This window comes from Mugil cephalus, chromosome 19 (assembly GCF_022458985.1).
Source record: "Mugil cephalus isolate CIBA_MC_2020 chromosome 19, CIBA_Mcephalus_1.1, whole genome shotgun sequence".
Lineage (NCBI taxonomy): Eukaryota > Metazoa > Chordata > Actinopteri > Mugiliformes > Mugilidae > Mugil > Mugil cephalus.
This window is the reverse complement of record NC_061788.1, coordinates 1,906,398-1,932,706: the sequence shown is the minus strand read 5'-3', so window position 1 is coordinate 1,932,706 and position 26,309 is coordinate 1,906,398. Positions and strand designations below refer to the sequence as shown.

At 43.3% G+C, this 26,309-nt stretch overlaps 2 protein-coding genes across 5 annotated transcripts; both read left to right on the top strand.

The window, feature by feature from the left end:
* Positions 1-279: 279 nt before the first annotated feature.
* On the top strand, positions 280-18,952 carry zmiz2 (zinc finger, MIZ-type containing 2). Of its 4 annotated transcripts, none has more exons than XM_047569132.1 (20): positions 280-300; positions 7,491-7,592; positions 8,295-8,412; positions 9,080-9,282; positions 9,794-9,962; positions 10,789-11,013; positions 11,097-11,309; positions 12,116-12,199; positions 12,328-12,502; positions 12,576-12,717; positions 13,785-13,863; positions 14,001-14,132; positions 14,249-14,354; positions 14,692-14,849; positions 14,928-14,995; positions 15,074-15,142; positions 15,322-15,563; positions 15,805-15,926; positions 16,368-16,580; positions 16,672-18,952. In XM_047569132.1, the coding sequence occupies exons 2-20, from the start codon at positions 7,543-7,545 to the stop codon at positions 16,777-16,779; spliced, it is 2,676 nt and encodes an 891-aa protein (XP_047425088.1). In that variant the 5' UTR covers positions 280-300; positions 7,491-7,542; the 3' UTR covers positions 16,780-18,952. The 4 variants fall into 4 exon arrangements, with proteins under 4 accessions (XP_047425088.1, XP_047425086.1, XP_047425089.1 ...); XM_047569130.1 differs by lacking the exon at positions 280-300 and adding an exon at positions 947-1,608; XM_047569133.1 differs by lacking the exon at positions 280-300 and adding an exon at positions 947-1,608 and having other exon boundaries at positions 8,269-8,412.
* A 605-nt stretch (positions 18,953-19,557) lies between these two features.
* Positions 19,558-22,830, top strand: ppiab (peptidylprolyl isomerase Ab (cyclophilin A)). The gene is made up of 5 exons (XM_047569134.1): positions 19,558-19,710; positions 20,562-20,592; positions 21,906-21,994; positions 22,082-22,254; positions 22,350-22,830. The coding sequence occupies exons 1-5, from the start codon at positions 19,642-19,644 to the stop codon at positions 22,483-22,485; spliced, it is 498 nt and encodes a 165-aa protein (XP_047425090.1). The 5' UTR covers positions 19,558-19,641; the 3' UTR covers positions 22,486-22,830.
* The last annotated feature ends 3,479 nt before the right edge of the window (positions 22,831-26,309 follow it).

Here is a 26,309-nt window from a genome sequence, read left to right as displayed (position 1 = left end):
CTTTTCATCTCCTCATCCTCCTCCTGATGTCCCTTCTCCTCTTCTTGCTCCTCCCCCTCTTCTCCCTTTACCTCCTCAGTACCCGAGCAAACGTTGATCCAGGGAAGGAGGAGAACCAGAGACGGGCACAAGGATCACTGAGGAGGAGGAGGAAGAAGAGGAGGAGGAGGAGGAGGAGGAGGAGGAGTAGGAGAAACAGAAGGTGAAGAGGGAGATGAGGTGGAAGAGGAGGAGGAGGGGGGTGAAGAGGAGGTGGAAGAGGAGAACCAGAGGCAGGGTCATGGACCAAGAATCACTGAGGTTGGTGGTTTGTGTGGTTCTGATCCAAGAAAACAGCCATAAAAATAATAAAACTCATAAAATCAATCATGAAACTCATAAAAGTCACATGACGACAGGCTGAAAACACCCAGATTCTCCGCTGGATTAAGACCATTTAAGCTGTTTCCAGCTGCAGGTCGGTCACAGGGGCGGTCATAATGTTATGGGTGTAAGTGTGAGACCTGGAGGTCGGCGGCTGCTGTGACATTGTGAAATGACTGCAGCAGCAGGCTGGGATTGTGTGTGATTGTACTCTGCGGCAGGTCGTGGGGGGGGAGGAAGGGGAGGAAGCTGCAGTGTGATATGGAGAGAGAAAAATGAAGAAATGGGAAATCTGGGGAACCTGTTTCCAGGGCAACAGAGGTCTGAAAAAAAAAAAGGTTTTTATTTTTTTATTTTTTATTATTCTCTGCCTCTGGAAAGATGCTGCAGACTCTCACACATGTTGGAGCTGACATGATGCACGGATCATACATCATGCAGGTGATGTCATGCTCCATGACAGACCCCCCTCCATCCTCCTCTTCATCCTCTTCCTCCTCTTCTGTAATGATCTGCTGCTCTGGTCTGCAGTCATTCAGCCTCCAGAGCTGCAGGAGGAGGAGGAGGAGGAGAGGAGGAGGAGGAGAGGAGGAGAGGAGGATGCCTCTTCTCTGCTGCGAGACATCAGCCCTGTGATCTCATGAATATATTATAGCGGGTCATTGAGCAATGAGGAAGGTGCACCGAGCTAGAGCCCAGGTTATTATGGCTGCCGGAGCACGAGCCGCAACAGCTTCTGATTGGACGGTCACCTCGTAGTTAATTAGTGTGTAATAAATGAGCGAGTTTGTGTTTAAAGTCTCCGTTTGGATATTATCTTATTTAATATGTGTGATGCGATATTAGCAGTGTGGCTACGCTCGATTAGACGGTCATCAAGCAGCCTTGTCTTGTTAGACTGCGACACTAGACTCGATAGTAAACGGCTGGATAACAGTTAGCCAACGGCTGGCTAACAAGCGGCTAGCATACGGCTGGCTAACAAACGGCTGGCTAACTAACAGGTAGCTAATGGCTGGCTAACAAACGGGTAGCTAACGGCTAACTACTAAACGACTGGCTAACAAACGGCTGGCTAGACGAGTAGCCAACGGCTGGCTAACAGCTAACCGCCAGCGAACTAACAGGTAGCAAACGGCTGGCTAACAAACGGCTCGATAGCAGCCAGCTAACGCGGCTAACGGTCTCCGGAGGGAAGCGGCTCCATCGTCCGGCAGCCAGGGCAGACTCCGGGGCAGACTCGAGGTAAGCTCCTCGGGTAATTATCACGAAGCTGGCGGCTCCGTCACTTCGCTCGTCACTGTGTAGCAAACTTTAGCATCGTGAGCTAAGTAGCCTTCAGTTGGGACTGTATCGGTGGAAGCGAGCGGCGTGTTTAAAGAGCCTCCACAGCATCGGTAGCTTAACGAGGCTGCCACGCCAGCGCGTCTTATTATTATTTATCATCTTCTTACTCATATTTCTACCTATCTGTTCTAATCGGAGCCTTATTCTCGTGAACAAGCTCAGCCAGGTGGGTGAAACCGGTCAGATTTTTAGATGATGTGTGAACTAGACTCTGGTGCTTTGTTCTGATCTGCAGCATGTTGTTGCAGGATGCATCCAGGCTGTTGACTTGCACGCTTTTATTATTCATTTTAAACGGTTTCTCCTCATGCCATGTGTGTGACTCTTGCAGTTATTTTAAAATGCACGGCTGGTTGTTGCAGCGTGAGCCTGGATGGATCGTGGCCACAATAACATGTTGTTCTGGCATCGGGCCAGTTCGGGTGACATGCAAAGACATTTTAATTGATATTTTAATGCGTCCTCTGGAGATCTCGCTCGTTTTCCAGTCATTGTTTTTCTCTGGGTTTTGCAGGATGAGGGTTTGTGTTGTTGCAGAGGAAAGTGCAGCAGATGGTTTTTGTTTAGCTTGTTGGTGTTTTGGTGTTTTTTTTTTGCAGGATCGAGGTGTTCTGTGCAGCATGCACTCTGCACCACTGGTCATTATTCACTGCAACTTTAAAATCATCTATCAGGCATGAGGGAAAAAATCTAATCTCCACATTTAGAGACGATTCCTTGTTATTTATTTATTTATTTTTTGCAGTTTACAGGTAAATGCCTCTCAGGTAAATGTGATTTTTCATATTAGAGTCTCAGTGGTTAAACAGGAGGGAAGGGTTCGTGTTTTTTGGTGGTTTATTGTTCAAGAATGGATGTGTTCTTTAAGAATAATTATTATCTTCACAATCACATTATATAGTGAAATAATCATTTTCATCTTTAAAAGTTGATATTTTTATTTTATTTTATGATAAATCTGTGGGGAGTCTATGTGGTTGTAAAGATAAATGTACATGTTCTTGATATTTTGGTGCTGTTATTGGCTCCTGAGCCAGGACGACTGTCTGGAATAATAATTGTTTTAAGTTTAAAAAATGATTATATGACATAAAAATAGAAGCAGAAATTATTATTATTATTTTTTTTAATCTTAAAAAAAAGTTTATTAGTTAATAATAATAAATCACTGAGTCAATAGATAATTTAATATTGTTTTATTTTATAGTACGTTTTATATTTTTTTAACATGGGCTTTTTGACATTTATGAGAAGTATTGGTGGATAAAAATAAGTAAGAAGTTTGTGTTTAGGTTGATGTTTTGGAGGATTTTGGCTCCATGACTGAGGCTCAAACGCTGCAACTAGGAATCTGCTAATTATATTCTCTAATAATCATTTAGATAAAGAAAAAAATGTCCATATAGCACAATAACAGGAGCAAATCTCCACATTTGAGAAGGTAAAAACTGAGATTTAGTTTTCTGGTTATTAAATATATCACAGCTTTATCGTTTTTTACGTTATAGTTCATTGAAATTGAAGAGGTTTGGTGCCTTGGTTATAAGTAGTGAAGTGTGAAAGGTTGTGTTTAGGTTTTGGGGCTAACTAACCATTATTTTTATTATTAGATTATTATCACTAATGATCATTTAATTGTTCAGCTTATGTAGAAAATGACATAAGAAACTCATCTGAGACCTGAGATGAATTCAGGTGACGGTTGATTCATTGATTCTCTCAGTAAATGGTTCATAACTAAATGAGCTCATCATTTATGTTTTCTACAGCTGCTGGTTGAGAATCTTCCACTAGTTGCTCCCCAGACTCTAACAGATCAGCTCTAGCTGTTAATTATTATTATTATTAATATCATTATTGTGAAGCTGCTGTTTGACTCTTTGCTCTTGTTTGTTATTAATCTGTGAATCCACTGAGACGTTTAACGAGCTCTTTATCAGACGCAGGTTCAGGTCGACCACAGAAGCCGGAGTAAAGCACATCATGTTTTCACTGTTCATTATTTGAATGTGGAGCTGGTTTTATATTAGAAATCAATCATCTAATGATCATTTATACAAACAGATCATCACATTATTGGCAAAGCAGCTCTACGTTATTTATTAGGGCTGATTTCACCTTAAATAAATCCACACATGAAGCATTGATGATCAGAATAGCTGCTATTTAATCTGATTAATGTTTTGTCTCATCAAATCAAACCTGAAAGGATCAGATGGGATTATATTTAGCATTTTCCTGAGGCTTTATAGATGAAATAATCAGATTAATTAGCCAGTAAATCTCTTGTTTGTGTTTAAACACACCTGGAGTTCTTACTCATGATGACTGCTCATTATTTTATCCAGCTGCCTGTGACCTCACTGATTAGTTTCACTGTTATATTCAGATGTGACGCGTTCATTTAGCTGCATCTTCTAATTATTGAGTCTAAAAACGTACATGTGTAAAAGGTGATATTCAGTTTGGAGGCAAATAAAAGCATTTTAGAGAAGCTGACACTAACTGTGTCATTATGAATCTTAAGAGCAGCAGATTTTTCTAGAGGAACAACAACGGCCAGAAACAATCAGCTATTTATTAAGCTAATTATCAGCTAATTATTATTATTTATTAAGTTTATCAAAGTTTATCTTCTCGAAATATGAAACTAGTTCTGTAGTTGTTCAATCTGAAAATCATTAAATTTAACAGACGTCGTATTGATTCATCATCTGTTTTCAGAACAAAGTGACAGTAAAGTTTGTGGCATCTTATTAATGAATCTAATTAATTGTGTGTGTTTTAATTGATCATTGTGAGCGACTACCTGCCTAAAGCAGCTGAGTTAAACTGATCATCTCATTAACTGATTCTTGTGTTTTGGCTCCAGATGTTTCAGCTGTTCATTATTTACAATAATGAAAACACGTCAAACGTCCAAATAACAGGAACATGTGGTTTCACTGGCGTCTTTAATTACTACAGCTTGTTTTAAAATGTGATCATCTCCCCAAATTATGATGCTACAAGGAGCAGCTGGGAGGCTACTGTTAGCTGGGAGGCTACTGTTAGCTGGGAGGCTACTGTTAGCAGGGAGGCTCCTGTTAGCAGGGAGGCTCCTGTTAGCTGGGAGGCTCCTGTTAGCAGGGAGGCTACTGTTAGCTGGGAGGCTCCTGTTAGCAGGGAGGCTACTGTTAGCTGGGAGGCTACTGTTAGCTGGGAGGCTACTTTTAGCTGGGAGGCTACCGTTAGCAGGGAGGCTACTGTTAGCTGGGAGGCTACTGTTAGCAGGGAGGCTACTGTTAGCAGGGAGGCTACTGTTAGCTGGGAGGCTACCGTTAGCAGGGAGGCTACTGTTAGCAGGGAGGCTCCTGTTAGCAGGGAGGCTCCTGTTAGCAGGGAGGCTCCTGTTAGCAGGGAGGCTACAAGCAGCTACTTTTGCATTGCATTAAAAATCCTGTAATAAATTCTGGATTATTAGACCAAACGTCACCTGGTTCAGTTGAGAACGTGACCAGTGGATCAAATGAAACCGAAGCTAAACTAAAATGAGTGCGTTAACGTGGATTTATCCATCATCATGATTAATCTGCAAGTATGTGTCCACTCCTGAAACGTCCGTGTCACAGACTGTTCAATGTTGTAAATAAGAAGCAGTCAGGTCTCCTCTCGTTGGACAATGTCAACAAGCTGGACAGGTTCAACAAGTTCACATTAATGTGAACAGATGTTGACTTAAAAAAAGACAAAAATCAGTGCTGATATGTTCCTTCTGTCTGGAGTCTGATGCTAATGAACAATGAAACGTGATGAATGTCGATTAAAAATGAATCATTTAATCTAAAATTATCCACAGTGATTTATCTGATGAATAATTTGAATAGTTTGAATTCTAATAATGAAAACTAATAACTGTTTGTCCTCGTTACGTGAACCACACGTTCTGTTTCACATCAGAAAGAAGTGAACGAAGCAGCAGCAGCCGAGGGCGGATTCAGAGCCGCTGCTCGTTTCTCGTCTGTGGGTTTGAAGGCAGGAGCTGAGAGGTGAGAGGAGTAAGACGAGGAATTTAAAGGAAATGTCAGGACGCTGAGGTCAAAGGAGGCAGCGAGGGAACATAGAGGCTCTGAGACGTCAGACATCTCACAGGTTGCTCTGTCTCTGTGATGGAAGTTACTTCTGATTGGACGGGCTCAGGTGGTCACATGACTGGAGCAACAGAAAGAGAGGATGTGGCGTCTCTGACCCAAATCTTTAGAAAAGAAACAGGAGCGAGGGAGCGAGGGAGCGAGGGAGGGGGCTGCTGAGGCTCTGATGTTGGTAAATTAGCATGTCAGTCAGATAAAAAAGAAAATCATTAGTGGGAGGAAGGAGACGAGAGGAAACATCTGCACTGGAAGGAGGGAAAGTGTCAGATGAACGCGCATGTTGCTCCTCATCTCTTTGTGTCTCTGGCCTTTGTCTCATCGGACACGATTCACAGCGTTGAATTCTTTCAGCGTCTTGAGACGATATCACTGAACACGATAAAAAACAGAAACACAGTAAAGTGAGCGGGTGAATGTGAAATCATTTCTGTATTTCTCTGGATATAATGAACCTGTACCTGCGTCAGAACAAATCTGACAGAATAAAATCCCTGATTCTCTCTCTGCTCATTTACAGGCGACAGTTCACAGCAAAACGTGATAAAAGCTAAATAATAGAGCGCGTCTCTGTTTTAATGAGCTGCTTTTACATTTGTCTACATTTGACCTGTGCTTCAAACACAGCGACACGTTTACTATCGTTTCATAGGCGATTAAATAATTACTGAAGCACATTAATCACTAATGATGAGATGAGATGATCTGATGTAATTTGTTCCCTCTTGATATGATGAACTCATTTATTATGAACGTCTTTACTGGAGTTTAAAGCCAACAAAGCGTCATTTACATTAATATATATTGATACTAGAATTTCTGCAGGTTTTCTCTCTTATAATTAGATTTGATTTGATTTAATTCAAACATTTTCTGGATGTGTGACAGAGAAAAGCAGCAAATCTCACACGTTTGTTCCACAATTTACTCAGAAAATCTCTTATAAATAATAATGTCAGGTTTAAACAGACGACGATATGAATTAAAATGAGGTTATTAGAGTACGTGAAAAACTACTTTAGTTTATACTATAGTAGTAAAAATAAGGAGAAGAATAAATAGTATGAGGAGCAGATTATAGATGGAGGAGGAGATGAAGTAGGAGGAGAGGGAGACAGAGAGAAAGATAAAAAGTACGAGGGTGAAAAGGAAAAAGGAGAAGAATGAGGTGGTATTTAAATAATGTGATATCTCTGCAGTTAATTGTCTGGTCTGTGCGGTTTGTGTCGTTCGTCTGCTGCTGCTTTAGAAATATCTCAGACAATAAAACGACGCTTCCTCTCAGCGGTGTGTGCGTCGCTGAGAGGAACCTCTTCTCATCTCTGTTCTCTTAAATTCCTTTTGAAATCGTGGATCTAAATTTAGCAGCCCCCCCTCCCTCACCCTGCCTCCCCCTCCCTCCCCGTCCCTCCCCCATCCTCCCTCCCTCCCCGTCCTCTGAGAGCTATCACAGCTCCAGCAGCCGGCGATAGGCCAACGTTTTGAAGCGCGCACGCTGTCCACGCTCCACATGCACGCAGATTAAAGCGAGTGGCTCGGAGTGGGAGGGAGGGAGGAGGGGAGGGAGGGGGGAGGAGGAGGGGAGGAGGGCGCCGTGTCTTTGTGCGCTCGGTGTGGGCTGCAGTGATGATGAATTGTCTTTCCGTCTCTTAGCGCTGCCACTTGAGGACAGCGGGGGCTCTCTGATGATCCCCCCGTTCATCCGATGAACCCCCTCAACTCCATGAAACCCTCCCTGCCTCCCACTCCACAGAGGTAAACACACACTCACACACACTCACACACACTCACACGCCAGCCTCACATCAGGTAAATACTCACACTCTGTCACCTGATCAGTCACTGTCGCCCCGGAGACCAGGTACAATGATGGGATCACATTCACGTGTTCACATCAAACTCTTAAAGTTTATTGATGGTGAGGAGCGTCACATCTACTGGAAATAGAACAGAAGAAGAAGAAGAAGGAGGAGGCATTAAGGGTAGAAAAGAAGAAGGAGAAGAAGAAAGGATGATGAGGAGGAGGAGGGTTAGAAAAGAATGAGTAGGAACTAAATGATGAAGAAGGGACAAAAAAGGAGGAAAGAAGTTGAGGAGAAGGAGTTTGAGGACGTGAACCGTTTGCTAATAAGTGAAATGATCTGGAGCAGCTGTGGGTGATTTTCCTGAGGCGGCAGTGATGTGGTTTGTAGCTGTAGAGGAAGTGGTTTGGAGGAAGGAAGCGGAGGGTAAACCATGTTCAGGTTAATCGTTAGCTCACCACAGTAAATGATGCGTTCATGACCTTTCTCTCAACACTGTGTCTGAAACATAAACTGTAATTAAACAGGAGCAGATAATAAAACGCTGTGATATTGTGACATTTACTGGCCGTTGATTGGACGACTGCTCTCTCCGTCTCTCTCTCTCTGTACCTCTACAACCATCCCAGTAACTCGGCTTCATCTCCTCCTGCAGCACCGACGGCCCCTTCCTCAATGAGCCAGTCTCCTGGCAACCAGGCACCAATCAGCACGCAGGATCTCTCTCTGTAGTAACCACAGTGTGGGGCGTGACCAATCCCTCACACAGCCAGGTAACACATGACACTCTCCCCCTTTGATTCAGGGTTTAGTGGCTGCAGGCAGCATTTTTAGACTGTGATATGAGGGGAATGAGGTTTTTTCCTCCGCTTTTTGTTAAGAAATGACTGATATTCAGCTCATTGTTTTTACTCTTATGGTCCTTCAATCAATCGGTCGCCGACTGATCGGATGTTTGACCGTCTAAAGATGCAAGAATCACCAGACAATTTCCCAAGATGCTTGCGTCTCTGAGAATGTGGAGAGAGACTTTTCTTCAGTATCATTTCATTTATGTTCAAACTTGGCGTTCACAGTATTAATTTTATTTAGCAGAGCTTTTATAATCTGATTTACAGATGTGGACACTGTTCAGTCGGACGCTGTGGACGGTGATCGGACATTAACTTCTCCCACCATCAATTAACTTCAGTGTTTTGGTTCATTCATTTAGAGGAAAAGCTCAAAAAATGTAAATGCTTCACTTTCCCAGCACTGAGCAGCAGTTAGCCTGTACTTTCAGTGAGTTTTTATAGTTTATTTATTTTACCAAGGTTATTTATTTTATTTCAGTCTGATTAATGTCAGGTTAAACCAGGAAATAATAAAAAATTTTGATGAAGAACTTAAGAAGGAATAAAGCTGTAAAACCACCTGTATTTTTCTTGTTTCTCCCCCCAGGTGTTCGGAGCACCCATGGGCCCCGGTGAGAGCTCTGGTGGTCACATGATGCCCGGCGGCGGCCCCGGCATGGCGCCCGGGATGGGCTCCCAGTTCATGGGCCAGCAGTCGTACGGGGAGGCCGTGTCTAAAGGCTACGGGCAGCCGGTCATGTACGGACGTCCCAACGCCGCCTACAACCCAGCCTCAGCCTACGGGGGGAGGTGACCAATCAGCGCGCAGCTCACACACGAACCAATCATTAGAGACCAACTAGAAACCAACACATAGCCAGTTCATTAGGTACACTCAGGTTTCATTATGGAGCAAGTTTCTGCACAAAACTGGAAAGTGTTTCATCTAATCAGAGCAAAGTATCTAATCATATTTCTTCGCATGTAGCAGACGCACAGAGGAAGTGAAAAAGCGTTTCTTACTGTCCCACAGTGAAGATGAGACAGACATTATCCACACTAAAGTAAAACCATAACTAAAGTACATTTACTAATATTATAACGAGCAGTAAAATAAAATAAAGATGTAGACGCAGCAGTTTTGCTGTGATGTAGAGTGGAATTCTGTTTGTCTTGGATTTAAAGTTAAATGAGTCATTTCTGTGATGCTGTGGGATTTTCCGTCCACATACGTCCCCTCGGCTGCTCTCACCCACCGATGTGAATCAGTCCTCTCAGCTTCTCGCCCACTCACCTCCTCTCTGTCCCGGCCTCCCTGCAGTTACTCCGGTAATAGCGGAGGTTCTGGCCTCGGCGTTCGTCCTCCCTCAGACTTCACTCAGGCTGCAGCCGCCGCTGTCGCCGCCGCCGCCGCCACAGCAACTGCCACCGCTACGGCAACTGTTGCAGCAATCCAGGAAAAACAGAACCAGGAGCTGAGCTACGGCCAGGTCAGAGTCTCTGAGGGGAAACACAACACGCTTCTACTGAGACACGAGGACACAAAGCAGAATGAATGAAAAACACAGTCATTAGCTGCGTTTCCTTTCCTCCTAGAAATGCACAAAACCTACATATCACAATAATAAACTGGCAAAAGAAACACCTACATTTCTAAAAACCTCTGCGACATCTAAAGCTCAAACATTTCTAAGCTCTCATGGTTTTTCAGACGTATCGATATAAAAGTTTATCACAAAAGTACAATGAAAACACTTTTTCTCATTTCTCCATCACTGGAGATGATGCAGAGGCTCATGTGACCAGTTCATCCTCCTCAAAGTGACGAGAATTTAAGAGAATTATGGGAAATCATGTAACGACGAGAGTTACAGCTCATTAACAAAACACCTTTCAATGGAAACACGTACAAAGAGCAAATGGACTTTATCCAAGTATCACTTTAATTTAGTGAATAACTGTAATGGAAACGCAGCTATTGTCATATTTCACAAAGTAAGAACTACATTTTGGTTTATTTATGCAAGAACAACATATATCACTCAGTATAAGTTGTATTATCTTAGAGGATCTTGTCCCTGCAGTCAGACATGTCTTCAGTCTACTACAGGACTAACACACCTCGGTTCAACAAGTCTCTCAGTTATGAATCTGTTTCTGAGGAAAGAAAGACTTTTCTAACCCGTTAGTTTGCTCCTTGGTCTGTGCTGAGACATGTCAAAAATAATTCTTTTTCCAGGAGCAGAAAGGCTGAGCTGTGAGTCTCCTGTTAAAAGCTGCTTTGTTTTCTCTGCTCCCGTCGTACTTCCCTTCCAGATGGGTGGAGCTTCCTCTTACAGCACCCAGTTCCTGTCTCACTCGGGCCCCCGTGGCCCCCCAGGGATGAACCCAGGTGGGATGGTCCATCCCCGGCCTGGACCGCCGCCCTCGTCCGGTGGATTGTACCCGTCTCACCCTGCGCAGACGCAGAGGATGCCGCAGCACGGAGGCTACGCAGCTCCGGGCGCACAGCAAGGACTCAAACGGCCTTTCCACTCCGAGGTCCGTTCTTTTCGCACACTTTCAAAAACGCATGAGAAAACTGTGTTTTATCGCCATAAAAACCTTCTTTTGGTTTATTCCAGGCGTTTCCAGGGCAACAGTACGGCTCCGGGGGCATGTCAGGGTATCCGAACCAGCCTCTGCAGTACCCCTCAGGCCTGCAGCAGCGATGCGCCCCCTCACCCTCTTACCCCTCCAGCCGGATGCCCCACATGGGACAGTACCCTCCCGGGTCACACAACCCAACACAGTTCCCTCCTGGAGGCGGCCAGCCCACCCCCCCACAGTACTACAAGGTGACCACATCACACATCAGCACATCAGCCCTGATTCCACCGGGTCTGGATGTTTAAACACATGAAAACGTTACAAGACTCCACAGAGTTAAAGTTAAACCTTAGAAAAAAAAAAATAATACTAATAATAAGATGTTTAAAGGTTGTCGTCCTGAGCTCTGGGAGGCTGTGAACTGGTTCCGGCTCCAGCTGATTGTTATCTGACTAACTGCCAGTAAGTAGGTCACACCATAGGACGACGTTTTGTTTTGCTCATGTCTCTAAAAGATCAGACTTTAAGGGTTTTAAACACTTTTTAATTCATAAAAGTGTGTCTTTGTTGTTAATTAGCATATTTGAGTTAAAAGTGAATAAACGTGAGGAGTCGTCATGCGTCAGACTTTATCATGTCTCAGTATTTCTAGTCGTAGAGTCACTGAATGAGTTCAGTCTGTGGATGATGTTGTTATTTCCAGTATTTATTCAGTGATAAAAATGTCAGTTTATCACAGATTAATCAGACACAGAACAAACACCAGGACTCTTCTCTCTGGAGTCGTGTCTCCGTAGAGACCGAGGTCATGGAGCCGTTCACAGCTTAACCTCAGGGCTTAACAGTTCAGTTCATGAAATATGAGGAGTTCTGGTACAAATGGATTAAAATCAGATGTTTTACATAATCAGATGTTTTTAAAGTAGTAAAATGCCAAATATTTTCTAATCTGGAAACTAAAGTTATTAAAAGGAAGAAAGAGGGATGTGGTAGATGTGAAGCGTTTGTGCAGAGAGGAGGGTAATTATCTGAGCATCGTGTTTCCTGTCTCCAGTCAGAGCCGTTTAATGGACAGGGCAGTTTGCCGTCTGGGGGGGCAGGAGGGTACAACGCCTTCACACAGGCTGCAGTCAACGGGGTAAGTGATAAACACACCGACGCTCTCTCTGGTTAAAGTCTGGTTTAATGTGTGTGTGATATTTGAGCCTTAGTGGATTCATACATGAAGATGTGAAGTAAACACTGGTGCTCGTCCTCGTCTCTCAGCCAGGTCGGGCTGCAGTGATGCCGGGGTATCCCACCTCGCCCATGGGAGGGAATCCCACCCCACCCATGACCCCGGGGACCTCCATGCCCCCCTACCTGTCCCCAGGCCACGACACTAAACCCCCCTACCTCCCGGACACCAAGCCCAGCATCAGCGCCCAGCAGGCCCCGACAGGTGACACCTCTGAAGCTACAAACCTTCAGTTACGCCTCAGAGGGTTTAGAGTAACTGTCTCTGTTTTTTAAAGGTAACCCCAGCGACGACCTGCGCCTCACCTTCCCCGTACGAGACGGCGTCGTGCTGGAGCCGTTCAGACTAGAGCACAACCTGGCCGTCAGTAACCACGCCTTCCAGCTCCGAGACTCCGTCTACAAAACGCTCATGATGAGGTAGGACGGTGTTTAATCGCACATCCTAGAAGGAAAGGGCGAACAGAGGCCTTTAGGTTCAGGTCCACAAACCAAAATCACTGCCCTGTAGCATCAGAACTTCCTCTTCTGTTTTAATGGCAGTAGTCTTACGTCACAGCTTCTAAAAATCCCAGAAGAAGAACCACGTGACTGAGCATGTCTGCTGTGTGAAATGAAGTCAGGCGTTAGTGTGTAACTAGTGTGACGTGGATGTGGTGAGGTGGTAGCAGGACATCATCTAAACACAATCCATGGACTCACTCAGGGTTAAAGGCTGCACACAAACCACAACAACAACAAACACTGAACGTTTAGAAGAAGAGCAAAGTTTCCTGGAGTCTAATCTTCCAGAGAGGGTTAGGGAGTTTACGGCAGCGCTGGAGGACCAGAACATTTGTGGAGTAGAGAACACGAGGTACGAGCTCCCGTCTCCACATTAACCAAAGATTTACTGGACTGAATCCTGTTAATTCTAGGAGAAGACTTTAGGAATCTATTTAACATTAATACTAAATATTAGAATAGAGAGAGCGATCAGACTCTTCTCCCCATATCACACCTCATTTCAGTCCGTGAGTGTTGATGAAATTGAGAGAGTTTTAGTGTTGATGGGAGAGAAAGAGACACGTCACTAGATATATTTTGATGTTCAACTTGTTGCACTTGAAGCCTGAGTCTGAGACGTCCACTAGAGACAAACTGTCCCCTACAAAGAGTTTAAACGTGGACAGGACTTTACTGGAGTTTGTTTTTAACAAGTGAACTTTAGAGAAATCTTCTGTTGCTGATTAAGTCTGCGATGAGTGTTTCTTTCTACTTTACTACTCTGTGATTGAATCCTGAGATACAGAGAAGTGTGTAGAGAGGGAACTACTACGACTACGTGAGCAGAATCAAAACAAAAAGACCAAACTTCTTCTATCTGATCTAAACACGTGGTTTCAGCTCGGCAGATCCGTCTCTGAGCTGAAGGAAAACAAACCAGGAATGTTTGACTGCCCCACCCAGACTCTGGCTCACACACTGTGCTGTGTCTCCCCCTGCAGGCCGGACCTGGAGCTGCAGTTCAAGTGCTACCACCATGAAGACAGACAGATGAACACTAACTGGCCGGCCTCTGTGCAGGTAACAGCTCTGCTCATTTCCTTCATGCTGCACAACAACTCCCAGTGACAACGATCTATAATTCAAAATGCAAGGATCAGGATCCAGGATGAGTCAGAGATTATTCTAACGATGAAGAGCATGAATGTGTGTTTCAGGTCAGCGTTAACGCGACTCCTCTGTCCATTGAAAGAGGCGACAACAAAACCTCCCACAAGCCTCTGTACCTGAAGCAGGTGTGTCAGCCGGGACGCAACACGGTGCAGATCACCGTGACGGCGTGTTGCTGTGTAAGTAGCTGCTACAACACAACACAACACAACACAACACAACACAACACAACACATCTGCATCCAGCAGCTGCTCCAGTCGTGATTTATAACCGTGTCTCTTCTCCGTCCCCCAGTCCCACCTGTTTGTGTTGCAGCTGGTCCACCGGCCGTCCGTTAGGTCCGTCCTCCAGGGGCTGATGAAGAAGAGGCTGCTACCGGCCGAGCACTGCATCACAAAGAGTGAGTCTGTGTGCAGCAATCAGCCATAACATTAGGACCACTGAGTATCTGCTTCTCGTGGCTCCTGTCAGGAGGTGGAGATATTAGAGAACAAGTTGAACATTTTATCCTCAGAGCTGATGTTTTGAAGAATTGGAGAGACTTTGGCTAAAAGGACCAAACTGTGAGTCCAGGAGAACAGGATCAGTCCCTGATGGACTCTTCCAGCAGGATGATGCTCCCTGGTTCAGGAGGAACAACGACAAATTCCAGAAACTAGTCTGATCCAAGGAGGCTCTACTTAGATTTTCCATTTCAAATTGTTTCTAATCTTTCTTTCTTTGTCTTTCTGTTTCAGTAAAGAGAAATTTCAGCAGCGGCACGATTCCAGGGACGCCCGGTCTGAACGGGGAGGACGGCGTGGAGCAGACGGCCATCAAAGTTTCCCTCAAATGTCCCATCACATTCAGACGCATCCAGCTTCCAGCCAGAGGCCACGACTGTAGACACATACAGGTGAGCTGACACACCTGTCGCTCAGATTCATCCTCTCCTCTCGCCTGGATGTTGTTTTAATCACGTCTTTATTTTCAGTGTTTCGACCTGGAATCGTATTTGCAGCTGAACTGTGAGCGTGGGACCTGGAGGTGTCCTGTGTGCAAGTACGTTAGCGCAACAAGGATTCATCACAGGTCTTATAAAACAGGCAACGTTTGACGGTTTCCTCCTGTCGTTCACAGTAAAACAGCTCTGCTAGAAGGTCTGGAGGTCGACCAGTACATGCTCGGGATTCTGGTCTACATCCAGAAGTAAGTGACCCACATTTTACTGGACGTTCAGTGAATAAAAATCCATTTAAACTCTTCCCTTCCTGCTTGTCGTTTTTCACATATTTAATCTGAGGGAAGAGTTCAGGCAGAAGCTAAACTGGAAGCCTGTCACGACTCTTTGTGATGAATTAAAACCGGCCCTGTCGCTCCGTCCTCAGCTCAGACTACGAGGAGATCACCATCGACCCGGTGTGCGGCTGGAGGCCGGTCCCGGTCAAACCCGACCTCCACATAAAGGAGGAGCCCGACGGTCCGGTTCTGAAGCGCTGCCGCACCGTCAGTCCCAGTCACATGGTCCTTCCCAACGTCATGGAGATGATCGCAGCCCTGGGCCCCGCGTCGTCCCCCTACCAGAGCCTGGGGGCCGGAGGCAGGAACACACCGGACTACAGCCGGCCGGGTAGGACGTTCATTCAGTCATTCACTGTCGTCTTTGATGTGATGATGCTGATTCACAGCTGGTCTATGATTCATGCTGGACTAAACTCCAGAAATGGTTTCAAACCAGAGTTAAAAGCAGGTTCTGTCTTTCTTTCTTTTTTAATGATCTGTTGTATTTTGTTGGATGGAGAACAAACATGGCCGCCGTCTGTGTGTCTCTGTCCCACGTCCTCACCGTCCTACTGTCCTTGGTCTCGTAGGGAGTCAGGGCTTCTCCGGTCAGTCGGGGTTCACAGACTTCCCCAACACCCCCGGGACCCCGACGCTGGGGGAGTACACTCCGTCTGGACCCCCCCCTCCACTGTCCTACCAGCCTGACCAGGTACCGACGTTATCAAACACCTCCATCACTCACTAAATGTAGTCCCAACAAATCAAGCAGCTGATTTATCAGTGATAAAGACTTAAACGTTCTTATTATTTATGTTTATGTCTTTGGTTTATTCTTCCTGTCTTTATCTTCTTTCTTTCCATCTTTTATTTGTTTTTTTCTTTTATTTCTTAGCTGTTAATCAACTCTTTTATTCTTAGTTGTGTGACTCTGTCTGTCTCTTCCTGCTGCTTCTGAGACTCTTTAACTAAAGCACCTGGAAATCCACCCGTCGCACACACCTGCCTGCAGAGAGACCTGGTCCTCTGCTGTCAAACACTTCTGCTGTTCAGCCTCTCAGCAGCAACACATACACAGTGATTTGTGGCTAATTAAACAAATGAGTCCTGTTAAACCAAATCAGACGTCCCTCTTCATTGTCTGTGTCTTCAGGCGTCTCATCCAGGACGACTGGAACATCCCCACAGCCTCCTCCAGCAGCAGCAGCAGCAGCAGCAGCAGCACGGCGCCGTCCACAGCAGCCAGGGCCTCGCTGACACCGAGAGAAACTCCGCTACCCAGAATTCCCGGTTGCAGAGCGAAGGCTCCTTCGGTCTGGGTGTCCCGGGAGCGCCCGGAGGAGAGGGCGCCGATCACGCACTCGACGTGAGTAGAAGGTTTTTTTTCTATATTTACCCATAATGTGGTCGCTGAGCTGTTTCACCTCATAATTAGTTTCTTTCCTTGTTTTGTTCAGCTTCTTCCTGAACTCACCAACCCAGACGAGCTGCTCTCCTACCTGGGCCCCCCCGACCTCCCCAACAACAGCAGCGACGACCTCCTGTCTCTGTTCGAGAACAACTGACCTTCAGCGTGGACGGCGGCCATCTTCCAGTCCGCCATCTGTTTCTGTTTGTGAGAGAGAGAGAGAGAGAACCAGTGTTTGTGTTTGTCTGCTGCTTCAGTGTCGAGGAACGAGACTCTGCGTTAAACTACAGCACAACTCACAGGCTCGACCGTTTCTATTTACACACTTTAATGGACTCATTAGTACAAACGTACCAACAACAAACCACCTTCAAAATCTAAACCAGATTTCTCAAAGTTTCTAAAAAAATAATAATAATAAAAAAAAACTAAATATGTCTGAATATTTCAATTTTATGGTAAAAAAATAAGAAATTTAAGGTTTGAATCCAAAAAAACAAAACATTTCTGTTTGTTCCTGGTGGGATTCACCAAAAACTGCACAAACAACAAACGCCTCATGTTCCAACGTCGGCGACGTCACGCGATAGTAAGACGGTTTTTGATACAGGTTATTATATTATTTAATTGGTTTTTAGCTTGAACGTGGAAAAGCAGCTGTTTGGTCTCCGGTCTGAGAATCACTGCATCATAAATATACGTGGCCGGTGATTATTTGGTTGTTTTATTGTCAATAAATTGCATTAAAAATAAAAAAGCAAAACCCCGCTTATCTACAAATCTACAAAATCTCACTGTTTTTACAAAAGAGTGAAACTTTTAGCCACAAAAACTCATCCACATTTGGCTCTAGTGAATATTTGAGTCGCAGATAAAACAGATTTGTTCTGCAGCAGGTGAAGACGCTGCAGAACAAATCGTTCTATAAAAGCCGAATGAGGAGAGGAAACACAAAGTAAATATATAATAAGTGAACAAAAATATCTACAGTAGCTGTACCAAGAAATGATGGAGGTGTATGGACCATAATGTTATAAAATATTTGAGGGAACATTTCCCTTTGTTTCAGGCTGTTAGCATGCTAACTGTTAGCTTTGTTCTCACACCTCAGTTTATTCAGTGTTTGGCTGCAAACTTGAAAATGAAATGAGTGAAATAACCTGAGAAGAGTCAGCAGGTCAGTGTCTGGTCTTTAACTGAAAACACGGATGGAAAGTCGTGACGTCTTTGTTGTTTTTTGGACCTGGATGAGTGAGGATCTCAAATTTATCTTCATACCTCAGATAATCAGACAAGTCAAATGTGGATTCATCTTTCACCTTCATTAAAACTAAATTCCTGTAGAAATCATTTCAAACTGCAGAGAACTTTAAAGTGTTTCTTGTAAAAAAGCTCAGTGTGAGTTGGTTTTTGGTCGTTTCCTGGGAAAATATTGGCAAAAACAGAATAGAATAAAATCCCAAAAGCCTGGACTTTCACACGGGGAGATGTGTGTAAGACAAAGGAAGCTGTAGAAGAAAAGATGACAGAGGAAACAGCCACAACATGTACAGCAGACGTTTCTCTGTGAACCTGAGTCTGGGAGACGCTGAGGTCCATCTCATCTCCGACATCCTGCAGCACTGTGACGTGTTATAAAACCTCCTCCCATCCTGTAAATGATCCGTGTGACGTGGCATTTTCTGCCATTCGAAAGAAGCTATTTGTATGTTTTTAAATGGTTTGACATGTATAACCCAATCACGACGCGGGTTTATGTACTGTATAATCAGCTGTTTTCATTAGAGAACGTGTGTGTATCAAATGAATCGTTAATCATGGTAATTTTAATGTTATTAGTTGGATAATGGATCATCGTTGGCACTGTACACATACTGTATGTTAGAAAACTATAAAGCAAGTGTAAAAATCCTGGAGGTCGTGCATGTATGAAGGAAAACAGACGGTCAGCTGGAACCAGGCAGGAAATGATTCTTAACATGGCTTTACAGAGCTGACGCGTCCTTTTTCTACAAATGATTTTCTGACTGAATCCGCTGTGGTCCAACGTCGCCTCGACTCAGCAGCAACAAATAATGTTCTTTGCCAATTTGAGCAAACACAACAACGTTATATTTGGAAAATATGGGACTATTTAACGGCAAAATTTGCTAGAAGAAAATAAAAAAATGTTTTATAATATGTAAACTATTCCACATGTTTTGTAACACATTGTAATTGCCATTATTTTCTATTTATTTTTTAATCCATAATCATCATTGTACCTACAGTTACTTTGTCCCCTTCCTGAAACTCTGAATCAGAAAAATAAAAATCACTTTATATGAAAACACGTTTGTTTTACTGATGTGTGTAGAGCCAATAAATACACCGATATTTTGATCTGGAAGCAACTAAAAACCTGTCTGAGATGTTTCGGCTCATTAAATTAACACTTTTTAAATATATGTTATCTGTACTTTTAGCTTTTAAGCTGCTTTTTTAGTGCTTCAAGTTAAACGCTGTTGGTTTTGCTGTTAAATCTCAGTTTTTCCCTTTAGCTATTTCAAGTAGCTATGCTAAGTTAAGCTAACTCACGTAGCTGGTTTAACCGTTTAACGTGTTTGTTTACACCTTTATTGTTGACATAGTTCTTACACAAGGAGGTCGTACCTGTAATTCACTAACATGTTGATATACTTCTTCATTTAACATCAGTTTCGGTTGATTATTGTTGATTTCTATCTTATATTTCCAGGTCCTCCAGAAAAACCGTTTGTCAACTGTCAACCCGCGGTTCCGCACCGGTTTCCTTGGAGACGAGTCACCAACCAACCGCTACGCTGTCACGCGTGGCCCCGCCCATCTCCTCTTCTATTGGTCAGACTCGTAGCATCTCAAAAACACAGCTCTGTGATTGGCTCTTGTGGGTCTTGCGTCACCAGCAGGAGCGCCATATAAAAGCGGAGCTGCCCGGAGCCGAGGAGGAGTCAGGATTCATTGAGCCGCTCTGCACCGCAGCCAGACCCGCTTTACAGACATGGGAGCCCCGAGAGTCTTCTTTGACATCACTGTCGACGGCTCCAGCATCGGCAGGATCGTCATGGAGGTGAGAACCGTGCGAGCCCGTTTTTGTGTGTGTGTTGTTTTTTATTGATTCCCAGTTTGTGCAGCGCCTCCCTGCAGCTGCGCCAGACGCGTTGCAGCAGTGCGTCAACTTGTGTTTATCAGCTGTTCCGCTTCCATGTTGACATCATCTCTTCGTGCACGCTCAGTTTTTACCTGCATATAATCTACAGCTGTAGAAGGATTTAACATCGACTCCGTCACACATGATTGTTGTGTAAAATAATAGAAATGATCAGGCTGAGAGCTTTGGTGGAAACGCCCATTATCATCATCATCATCATCATCATCATCATCATCATCATCATAGGAAATGACTGCATCCGCATCCACAGGTCATCCTGTACATATCAGATCTGATAATTAAATGAATTAACTGGAGAAGATAAATTCTAATTTGCTTTGGGAAAAAAAAATTGTGATTTTAAACTTTTTTTTTATTTTATTTTTAATTTGTGGTTGTTGGTGTGAAAAAAAAACACATATGAATATGTCAATTTATTTCTAAAGCAAGTAGTCAAGGCACATGACAATGAATAAATACAAATAGAAAGAAGTAATACACACACAAAAGCAAACGTCCTGAGGTCCAGTCACAGCAGAAATAATAAATCTGTAAATGTGTGTAACTAAACAGAAATGACATCATTGCACCTGGAACATAGTTGTTGGTTGTTTATGAGAATATACTGAATATACGCCACATACAAGGACGTTAGTTTAATGTTTTATTCTGCATATTCTCTGTTCATCTGTGTTTGTTTGTGCAGTTTCTAACTGACGTGTCTTTGTGTTTGTGCAGTTTCTAACTGTCGTGTCTTTGTGTTTGTGCAGCTCCGAGCTGACGTGGTCCCAAAGACTGCAGGTAGGTAAGCTAGGAAACCAACCCGCTCCCCGTTAGCTCATTAACCACAGAGCCGCTCTGGCTTTTCTTTCATTGATTTATATTTTATTCCATACACAGTCAGAATGGATTCATGCTCCGTCGGAGGAAAGTATGCGCCCTCATTAATCCTCTCAGTGTTTATTCTAAAAATGGACGGAGGAGACTGCGGCTGATGGGGAGAGTGTAAACACAACTAAACTTGTAATCTGTGCTCGGACCATTCATCCCACCGAACCTGCCTGATGCATTACTCACTGACTGTGCTTCTGTCCCACATAGCTTTTGTCAGTTATACGACCTATTTATAGCCGGTGGCTGCAGGAGACGTGGCCTATATGCTCGGCTGCTCCGACATCAGTTTCACTGACAGCATCTGCTGTAAAAGCTGCAACAAATAACACAAAGCAGGACTCTTCAGCTATTTGAGCACGGACAATATCACCAGAGCTGCAGCTAGAAATGTTCTCTCCTTTGCAGTGTTGGGAACACAACTTTAGCAAACCCCTCGGCTCTACAACACAAACCCGTAACACAACGGGTTTACAGTACAGACTCAGCAAGAAGGATGCAAAACAAACACAAAAGTGTTATAAAAGAATCAAGAATCAAGAATCAAGAATCCGCAAGGCACAACGAAATTCTGTTCAGCAGCTCTTGGTATAAATGTACAGACCTGAGATATATAAATAATATAAATATAGAATATGAAATATAAAATAGAATAACAAGTTAAAATAAAAAATAGAATTTAAGAATAAAATAAGATGAGATGAGAGGTAGTAGTGCAATCGGCCCCAAAACAACCAAAAATAGACACAAAACAACTTCAGGATATTTATACAAACACAAAGAGTTGGGCAACAACTACAAAAACACACAAATAACCACAAAGAGTTGCAAAACAATTTTAGCAAATGCAGAGAGATGTAAAACTATTACAAAAAGACATAAAACAATGAATGCACGACGTAAAATAAACTGAAAAGATGCAAAACTATTAACAAAAGGCCCAAAAAACTATTTATACAAATAAAATATTGATACAAACACAAAGACATGTACAACTATTACAAAACAACCAAAAAGAGGCTACACTACAAAAAGACACAAATATTTACAGATTTTAACAAATGCAGAGAGATTCGGAACATTTGTCTAAAACAGAACGTGCAGAACAACCAGGAGCAGGTTTAAAAAGGCCCCAGACGGACGTGGAGGCCGAGCTCTGGTTTCTTTCTGTGCTTTAGTCGACTCTTGTTCTTTAATGAAGCGCTGGTGTCTCTGTGTTACAGAAAATTTCCGAGCTCTGTGCACCGGGGAGAAAGGTTTTGGCTTCAAAGGTTCCACGTTCCACCGGATCATCCCTGGTTTTATGTGCCAGGTAACGTCAGGACTCTCTCGCACTTTTGGTTTCCGCTCTTATGATTCCTGCTCATGACTCGTACGTGCGTGGACTTTATTTCCGAAGGGCGGAGACTTCACCAACCACGATGGGACCGGAGGGAAATCCATCTACGGAGAGAAGTTTCCTGATGAGAACTTCCACCTGAAGCACACGGGCCTGGGGACGCTGTCCATGGCCAACGCCGGACCCAACACCAACGGGTCCCAGTTCTTCATCTGCACGGCCTCGACGGACTGGTGAGCCCCAGCTTGACCCACCGCTCAGGTCTCACCCTCAGATTCTCTCTACTAACCTGCTGATGTTCTGCTGACGTTCTGCTGATGTTCTCCAGGCTGGACGGGAAGCACGTGGTGTTTGGCAGCGTGATTGAGGGCATCGACGTCGTCAAGGCGATGGAGAGGCAAGGCACGAGAAACGGAAATCCCAAATCCAAAGTCGTCATCGCCGACTGCGGTCAGCTGAAATAGATACGTCCTCTGAGGTCCCTGGACTTTTTGGCATTTCGAGGTTTGGATTCTAAGATAAAAGATAAATGAATAAGAGTTCATTTGATTTTCATTTTAAAAAGTACAAACTAAATTAACTTTATTGCTTTCGTTTTATTAGACGACACAATAAAAGACAGGGGCCTTCCAGATTTTTCCTTTCTGGTTTTAAAAAACAAACTTGAACACCCAGCGAACTCACTTCCTCCTCTTGTTTACCTGCTGTGTTGATATTTGTTCTGTAATATTTTGTACCTTCTAATCCACATTTGTTAACTAAACCGGAACCAAATGATGACGGTGTAAATAAAACTACCTGAAAGCCCAGTTTGTATGTTTTTTTTTTTTATTCTTTCACTTTTTTACCACTATTCCCACTGACACATTAAGAAAAAACACTCCCTGTCTCTGTCTTTTGTTTTCTTTTAAAAGTTGCAGTGACAAAAAATGTAGCTCTTAAAAAATATAATTAGAGGTTTGATGGTTAAATATGTTTGTTTCAGGACAATCTTCCACGTTCAGTCCTCATGTTTGAGTGTTTTCCAAGTGGAAACTTCCAGGTCTGAGCAACGAAGCTCTGCAGTTCATCTAGTGGCCGCTAGAGGCTCCAAAGGGGAGCAAATCCCCCATAGACCCTCATGTTAAAAAGCCCAAATTTACAGCATTTTTAAACATGTTTACAGCCTGGTTCAAAAAACTATTTTGGTCTCAATGGTTTATTTTCTAACTCGTGTGTTTATTTTTTTATTAAGGTTTAAAATTCTGCTTTCTTTCATATTTATCTTGAACTATACAATACTTCAACGCTGTAATGGAAGTTTAGGGCGGGGCCTTTTTTCAAAATAAACCTTAATCTAACAGAAAACACCTCACAACATATTATTTGAAACAACATTTTCATTTAATTTCCAATCCAGTACAGAATTTATCAAAACAAACTTTATCAATATCCATTGTTCACGGACAATAAAAAGATAGAAAGAAAAGCTCAAACTTGAAGAAGTACACGTATTAAGGCATCAACATCTCCTTTGCCCGTTTCTCCATCGATAAACCTCAAAGAGGGTGATACAAAAATAAATTCAAAAGAATTCAAGTTTCCTTATAGAAATGCCTCTGTAAGAAAACAAACAGGTTACAAGAATATAAACGGCAATCGAGACTGACACCAATCACGGCACAGTAAAACCACAAATACAAAACATACAGATCCAACACGGCAAAGGTAAAGATCGTAACGGTCAGACAGGCCGGAGATTATCCACACATTTAGGTTCATTAATACTTTCTCTGTGTTTTTACACAGCGGACTGAGGAAAGCGTCTGAAGAAAGGCAGGTCATTGTGATTTTATCACCGACACAAAATGCAGCAACGAGGATTTTTGTGACGATCTGATTCTGGACTTGAGGAGCAGCGTCGCAGCCTTTCACAAGTTTACTTACAAGCTACATAGACCGTAAAACAAGCGGACGCCATGACAGCTCCTTTAAAGTGACGCCAAAGCAAGTAGAGCTCCCCCTGGTGGCTGGCTGCTGTATATGTCACATAAGCCACGCCCCCCCTCCATGTTAGTAGGTGGGACTTGGGCCAAATTACAACACTAAAGTACACATCAAGTATACATTTTCAAGGACGTTTTTGTTTTCTAAACTTTTGTGAGATTGTAAGTGAATTCATGTAATTACCAAGCTAGCTTAAACAACAACATTCCTTATTGTCCCTCAGGGATAAATAAATTTTTTTCTGATGTTGATTCACTCCGATATTAGCACTGTGGGGGCAAAGGTCGTCAATTAGTAGTTAGCATTTACAAAGTCTGATTGCTTTAAAAACATGTTCAGTGTATAATTTCAACATGTCTTCATAAGCTTAGGGAAGCCGATAGACTGTTCAAGAAGATGGATGACCTATAAACTGGCCTGGAATGACGCTAGGATGTCTGCCCCCTGGTGGTGGGTTGGGATGCAGATCGTAAGCCCCGGCCAGGTGGTTTGACTTGAGTATGAAGGGCAGGACCTCAACAGTACATCTCCACCCCTTGGTTATTACTGTGCAAACATTTTAATTTAACACTTTAGCCACAGCGGGACGAGGTGGCAATTGGTCGTCCATCTTTAAAAACAGTCCAGGGGATAAACAGCGGGTGTAAGACATGGCCCATTGGGTTGTCCATTGGTCCCCAAGAAGCCAGCTATGATTCAAAGTTTAAAAAACACTAGTTGCGTCCAGATTGTTGCTGCAATGCCTCGCTTTCCAAAGTCACAATTCAAACACACATTGTATTAATAACTTGATATTTTGTAAAATACTCAGGTTTTCTTGCCAAGAGTGAGATAAGAAGATCAACACCACTCTCATGTCTGGGCGCTAATGGACTCTGGGAGGCCGTTAGCTTAGCTTAAGTAGCAGCTAGTTTCGCTAACTCTAGCCACTGTTCAGTCAAAGCTTAGGAACCACATCTAGACATACTGTATAGCTTATGACCTGACAAGCCAAAGAGCATTAGCTCGCTACATTTAAGTGTTGGGTTGCATTACAAAACCCTTCATTAATAACTTATAGGCTACATCCACTGATGTTATTTATACCTCGGTTTGCTTCATCCTCAGTTTGTTAGCAAGATATGTTGATTTACAAGATACGTAAAAACCCAAAAAAATTAGTCTTTTTGCATTTAATTTTTTGGCAGAGCTGTGCTAGTTTTAGCCCTGTTCAAGCTAAGCTAAGCTACGCTAAGGGTCACATGAACGATCTCAGGAAGTAATCAGTAAAATGTTTGGTTTAAGTGAAGTTGCTGACGTCATAGAGGCTACATGGAAAGATGGCGGATGTAAGTATCACCAAGTTTATCGCTTTAAAGCTGCAAACTTTGATATTAATCACACGTCATCCATTTCCTTTGCTCTTTGTTCTCACAAAAACACTGGAAATAACTCGAGACATCTTGTTTTTTTAGCGGCCATTTTCAAAAAAGTGGAAACAAACTTTCCAGATGGTGTAAAAGGGTAATAAAGGGTCAGAGTAGACATGAGAGTGGCAGCATCTTATCATTTAACACTGGTCTGGAAAGCAAATAAGAATATTTTCAAATCTTTTAAACCTCCTCAGATCCTTATTTTTTTTTTTATGTACATTTTTTATCAGTTGAGCAAAGTTGCTCATCTGTGTTCATCACGATGGCGTTAACACAGCACAGACAAAAGACCACAAACAAATGCATTTTTAAACATGATACTTGAGGTAATCATTAATAACGTGAATCAAGAAGGGCATTAGGAGGAAAGCTGGTTTAAAATTCAGCATCGGTTGTTTTTTCTGAAGCACTGAGCTCCTCCGGTCGTCCGGGCAGTTGGTAGCTTTCGCAGTGGGACGCTTGCAGCACTTACGCTGCACGTCTGCTCTCCAGTGCTGGCTTATTAAACCTACTCTGTAACAGTCAGTGGGAAGGTGAAAGTGATGCACCAGACTGGAAGAGGTTCTGTTGGGTCTCTACTCAATGAAATTACACCAGATATCCAATCTGAAAATACACTGGACCTGAACCAACACTTAACTCTGCACGTTGCTGCTGCAGATGTAATACTGTAAATACCGTCGGCTACATAGCTGTGCTGGTTTAAACCTGGGCTACAACTACGAGAATGAGTTGTTCAGGGCACTTGATGAAGGTAAGAAGTCGAGGGAAGACCTGCTACGACTCAAATGACCGGGGTTTTTGTTTATCCTCCACATCGATTTAAAAAAAGCCAGAAAGGACCTTGTGGTCATCAGGAATGGCGTCGTTCCTGATGGGAACGCTAGCAT